Here is a 6,367-nt window from a genome sequence, read left to right as displayed (position 1 = left end):
GAGCGACAGACAGAGAGCGAGCGACAGACAGAGAGCGAGCGACAGACAGAGAGCGAGCGACAGACAGAGAGCGAGCGACAGACAGAGAGCGAGCGACAGAAACAGAGAGAGAGCGAGCGACAGAAACAGAGAGAGAGCGAGCGACAGAAACAGAGAGAGAGCGAGCGACAGAAACAGAGAGAGAGCGAGCGACAGAAACAGAGAGAGAGCGAGCGACAGAGACAGAGAGCGAGCGAGCGACAGAGACAGAGATCGAGCGAGCGACAGAGACAGAGAGCGAGCGAGCGACAGAGAGCGAGCGACAGAGAGAGAGCGCGCGACAGAGAGAGAGCGCGCGACAGAGAGAGAGCGCGCGACAGAGAGAGAGCGAGCGACAGAGAGAGAGAGAGCGAGCGACAGAGAGAGAGAGAGCGAGCGACAGAGAGAGAGAGAGCGAGCGACAGAAAGAGAGAGAGCGAGCGACAGAGAGAGAGAGCGAGCGACAGAGAGAGAGAGCGAGCGACAGAGAGAGAGAGAGCGAGCGACAGAGAGAGAGAGCGAGCGACAGAGAGAGAGCGAGCGACAGAGAGAGAGAGAGCGAGCGACAGAGAGAGAGCGAGCGACAGAGACAGAGAGAGCGAGCGACAGAGAGAGAGAGCGAGCGACAGAGACAGAGCGAGCGACAGAGACCGAGAGAGAGCGAGCGACAGAGACAGAGCGAGCGACAGAGACAGAGCGAGCGACAGAGACAGAGCGAGCGACAGAGCGAGCGACAGAGACAGAGCGAGCGACAGAGACAGAGCGAGCGACAGAGACAGAGCGAGCGACAGAGAGAGAGCGAGCGACAGAGAGCGAGCGACAGAGAGAGAGCGAGCGACAGAGAGAGAGCGACAGAGAGAGAGCGAGCGACAGAGACAGAGAGAGAGCGAGCGACAGAGAGAGAGCGAGCGACAGAGCCAGAGAGAGCGAGCGACAGAGACAGAGCGAGCGACAGAGACAGAGCGAGCGACAGAGACAGAGCGAGCGACAGAGACAGAGCGAGCGACAGAGAGAGAGCGAGCGACAGAGAGAGAGCGAGCGACAGAGAGAGAGCGAGCGACAGAGAGAGAGCGAGCGACAGAGACAGAGAGAGAGCGAGCGACAGAGACAGAGAGAGAGCGAGCGACAGAGAGAGCGAGCGACAGAGAGAGCGAGCGACAGAGAGAGCGAGCGACAGAGACAGAGAGAGCGAGTGACCGCGATCCAGAGCCAGACAGACAGAGCGACAGACAGAGCGACAGAGCGACAGACAGAGCGACAGACAGAGCGACAGACAGAGCGACAGACAGAGCGACCGACAGACAGAGCGACCGACAGACAGAGCGACCGACAGACAGAGCGACCGACAGACAGAGCGACAGAGCGACCGACAGAGCGACAGACAGACAGACAGACAGAGCGACAGACAGACCGACAGAGCGACCGACAGAGCGACAGACAGACAGACAGACAGAGCGACAGACAGACCGACAGACAGACCGACAGACAGACAGAGCGACAGACAGAGCGACAGACAGAGCGACAGACAGAGCGACAGACAGAGCGACAGACAGAGCGACAGACAGAGCGACAGACAGAGCGACAGACAGAGCGACAGACAGAGCGACCGACAGACAGAGCGACCGACAGACAGAGCGACCGACAGACAGAGCGACCGACAGACAGAGCGACCGACAGACAGAGCGACAGACAGAGCGACAGACAGAGCGACAGACAGAGCGACAGACAGAGCGACAGACAGACAGACAGAGCGACAGACAGACAGACAGAGCGACAGACAGACAGACAGAGCGACAGACAGAGCGACAGACAGGGCGACAGACAGAGCGACAGACAGAGCGACAGACAGAGCGACAGACAGAGCGACAGACAGAGCGACAGACAGAGCGACAGACAGACCGACAGACAGAGCGACAGACAGACAGAGCGACAGACAGACAGAGCGACAGACAGACAGAGCGACAGACAGACAGAGCGACAGACAGACAGAGCGACAGACAGAGCGACAGACAGACCGACAGACAGACCGACAGACAGACCGACAGACAGAGCGACAGACAGAGCGACAGACAGACAGAGCGACAGACAGACAGACAGAGCGACAGACAGACAGAGCGACAGACAGACAGAGCGACAGACAGAGCGACAGACAGACAGAGCGACAGACAGAGCGACAGAGCGACAGACAGAGCGACAGACAGACAGAGCGACAGACAGACAGAGCGACAGACAGACAGACAGACAGAGCGACAGACAGACAGACAGAGCGACAGACAGAGCGACAGACAGACAGACAGAGCGACAGACAGAGACAGAGAATATCTGTCCATTTCCCTACATGGAAATTTAAAGCAGAGCCAATAAAATTCTACAACATTCACACAAAGACTTTAGCAATGTCCTTGGAAAAGCATTCCTTCCTAGAAGGATGATCTGTGATAACAGCATAAAAGCAGAATACATAAAAGCAGAATACATAAAAGCAGAATACAGGCGTATGCACCTTTAACCGCTCTATGTTTCACTGCATTGATTTAGTGCCAGTGGAATACTTATGTATTATTAAACAGGATTGACTGGGCACCCTGGCTCTACCGGAGGCCTTAAAGTCAACTGTAATGGTGTTACACAAGTTCCTAAAGTACTACTAGACGTTCCTTTACGGGTGGGGAACCTGTAGGCAGGCCAAGATATTATGTAGTAGTTTTCAGGTTACATTTCTATTTCAATTCAAAAGATGAATCAACATTCAATTCAACAACCGACATTTTTTTTCTTTTCAAAGATGATTTTTCTTTTCATTACTCAAACTCCAAGTGAGTTATTGAATTGATGGGCGTTGAAAAGGAATTGACCCCACATCAGGTGTATGGTAAACCAGGTATGTGACACCTCTCCTACAGTACAGTACCTTCTCTGTGACGGTGCGGGCACACTCTATGAGCTCTCTCTTGGTGTAACTGTCTGAGGGGGTGATCTGCAGCGCTCCAGCCTTCTGCACCAGGAAGATACAGCCGTGACCCAGCTCCTGGACACCAGCCTTGATCTGGAAACCAATCTGGAGGGAGACAGAACCAGCATAGAAGACACCAATCAACCCAAGACATAACTTAATGCTAACCTAATAAGGTGACAAAATAAAGATTTAACTGAATACTCTCTGGTTGTACATTTGAATCCAGGTTATCTGGTACCAGGTTTGTTGAGTAGAAAGCAGATTAGAGTGACGTAGTAGTCAAATTGGGACAATAGAGATGGGTGGATAGATGGATGGGATTGACTGTAGTGGTTGGATACCTCCTGGGGTTCTGCAGTGTGCGCGGCCAGACGTCCCTGCAGGGCCAGCTGGCTGTAGTCTGTGGTCACCCGAGAGGCCAGACCCCCCAGCTCCTCTGGACACGTCACAGACTTGGTCATCTAGAGGACAGAGAGACCAGTCAACATTAACACAAGACTTCCTGAATCCTTGAAAGGAATAGAGAAAACTATTCAACACAGAGCCTGCTGGAGGAAGTTGTGGATGACTTGTGGTCCACAGGAAGACAAAGGGGTTAAGTCCTGAAACAAGACGTTTGGATAATTCTTTCAAAGAATGTTGGCTATGTTACCGCAAAGCACTTTGTGACAAATGTTGTCGTAAAGAGGGCTTTATAAATACAATTATATTGATTGATCGCTCTAGAGATAAATTGTTAAAAATAAATGGGTATTTTCATCTGAATCTAATTTACCATTTCCTGGGCGGTGACCGCAATGGCCTTGGAGTATTTCACCATGGTAGTCTGGTAGTCTACAAACGATCCTTCTGGTTCAGGAGAAGTCCCCTCATCCAGCTGAGGAGAGGAAACAAACATAGAAAACCCTTACCCAACCAAAAATAAATCCTCATTCAAACAATAAAAAATTATAATATTCTAACCCCCCCAAAAAACAAAAATCAACCCTTTTTCAACCAAACATACAAAACCTTATTCTAACTAAAAACCAGACCTTATTCAACCAAACATAAATCCCTTAAGGCAAAAATACAACCCTTATTCAACCTGCATTATCAACTCCCTTGGCATACTGATCCGTTTTAACATGCTTCCTTACTAATGTCTTCCTGACAAAGTATCCACCTTCATAATATGATAATGAATATGCACATTAGCTCATTCCAATCCATCATTAGCCTATCAGTCTGCAAATATACTGTCACTTATTAGACACCCGTCATTACGATGTCAGCCACTTTACCACAACTCAGAGTAAGACACAAATGGTTCCCAAATGGATGCTTCCGGCACGCTGGCTGGAATGTGTACTGACAATAGTGATAGACTGGTATCCACTATGTTAAATCCTGTAATTCACCTCCACTACAAATGCAGATTAAAGAACGCTGTTATCTCAGCAAATTATCTCAACAGATTATCCCCATTTATTCAAGTCAGACACATTCATACAGAGTTCATAGGAATGTACATTAATGATTTATGACATAAACCGCAGCATAGATGCAGATCAAATTGGAGACAAAAAACAGCACGTCAGATTCTACAGCTTGCCCAGACCACTTGTTGAGAGAGAGAGATGCAACAAGCTGTTTCAACATTCGAGGCTTCTTCTTCCTACACAGCCAAAGATATTGATTCTTTACAACGCAACTGATAACCATAATGACAAAAGCACTCTCTATCCCTCTCATTGCCAGTCTTACGACAGTATGTTGACATGGAGCGGTGTTGCTGCATCTTCCACTCACCCTGCCCCCCGTCCCCCCACTCACCCTGCCCCCCACACCCCACTCACCCTGCCCCCGTCACCCACTCACCCTGCCCCCCACACCCCACTCACCCTGCCCCCCGTCACCCCACTCACCCTGCCCCCCGTCACCCCACTCACCCTGCCCCCCGTCACCCCACTCACCCTGCCCCCCGTCACCCCACTCACCCTGCCCCCCGTCACCCCACTCACCCTGCCCCCCGTCACCCCACTCACCCTGCCCCCCGTCACCCCACTCACCCTGCCCCCCGTCACCCCACTCACCCTGCCCCCCGTCACCCCACTCACCCTGCCCCCCGTCACCCCACTCACCCTGCCCCCCGTCACCCCACTCACCCTGCCCCCCGTCACCCCACTCACCCTGCCCCCCGTCACCCCACTCACCCTGCCCCCCCGTCACCCCACTCACCCTGCCCCCCGTCACCCACTCACCCTGCCCCCCACACCCCACACCCCACTCACCCTGCCCCCCGTCACCCACTCACCCTGCCCCCCACACCCCACTCACCCTGCCCCCCCCCGTCACCCCCACTCACCCTGCCCATGGCCTCAGCGATGGAGTCCACCATGGCGCCCACCATACCCCCTTCGCTGGCGGCCTCGTTCAGGGTCACCATGATGTCATCCACCGCCTCCCTCATCAGCTGAGCAGCCTCCGCTATGGCATCATGGGTATGGGACGCCTTCATACAGACAGAGATACATATAGTTGAAGTCTGAAGTTTACATACACTTATGTTGGAGTCATTAAAAGTCGTTTTTCAACCACTCCACAAATGTCTTGTTAACAAACTATAGTTTTGGCAAATCGGTTAGGACATTTACCTTGTGCATGACAAGTAATTTTTCCAACAATTGTTTACAGACAGATTATTTCACTCATTATTCACTGTATCACAACTCTAGTGGGTCAGAAGTTTACATACACTAAGTTGACTGTGCCTTTAAACTGCATGGAAAATTCCAGAAGATGATGTCATTGCTTTAGAAGCTTCTGACAGGCTAATTGACATAATTTGAGTCAATTGGAGGTGTACCTGTGGATGTCTTTCAAGGCCTACCTTCAAACTCAGTGTCTCTTTGCTTGACATCATGGGAAAATCAAAAGAAATCAGCCAAGATATCAGAATTTCTTTTTAGACCTCCACAAGTCTGGTTCATCCTTGGGAGCAATTTCCAAATGCCTGAAGGTACCACGTTCATCTGTACAAACAATAGTACGCAAGTATAAACACCATGGGACCACGCAGGAAGGAGACGCATTCTGTCTCTTAGAGATGAACGTACTTTGGTGCGAAAAGTGCAAATCAATCCCAGAACAACAGTAAAGGACCTTGTGAAGATGTTGGAGGAAACAGGTACAAAAGTATCTATATCCACAATAAAACGAGTCCTATATCGACATAACCTGAAAGGCCGCTCAGCAAGGAAGAAGCCACCGCTCCAAAACCGCCATAAAAAAGCCAGACTACTGTTTGCAACTGCACATGGGGACAAAGATCGTACTTTTTGGAGAAATGTCCTCTGGTCTGATGAAACAAAAATAGAACTGTTTGGCCATAATGAACATCGTTATGTTTGG

At 51.0% G+C, this 6,367-nt stretch overlaps 1 protein-coding gene across 3 annotated transcripts in view; it reads right to left on the bottom strand.

The window, feature by feature from the left end:
- LOC106587616 (talin-2) overlaps positions 1-6,367 on the bottom strand; it is a 127,964-nt gene that overhangs the window by 21,998 nt on the left and 99,599 nt on the right. For all 3 annotated transcript variants that reach the window (XM_082969611.1, XM_082969610.1, XM_082969612.1), the window contains 4 exons: positions 5,322-5,468; positions 3,750-3,851; positions 3,316-3,435; positions 2,930-3,076 (listed from right to left, as the gene is read on the bottom strand). In XM_082969611.1, coding sequence (XP_082825737.1) covers positions 2,930-3,076; positions 3,316-3,435; positions 3,750-3,851; positions 5,322-5,468 — 516 coding nt within the window. The remainder of the gene's footprint in view (positions 1-2,929; positions 3,077-3,315; positions 3,436-3,749; positions 3,852-5,321; positions 5,469-6,367) is intronic.

Source organism: Salmo salar, chromosome 26 (genome assembly GCF_965601325.2).
Source record: "Salmo salar chromosome 26, fSalSal1, whole genome shotgun sequence".
Taxonomy (NCBI): Eukaryota; Metazoa; Chordata; class Actinopteri; order Salmoniformes; family Salmonidae; genus Salmo; species Salmo salar.
This window is presented reverse-complemented; position numbering and strand designations above follow the sequence as displayed.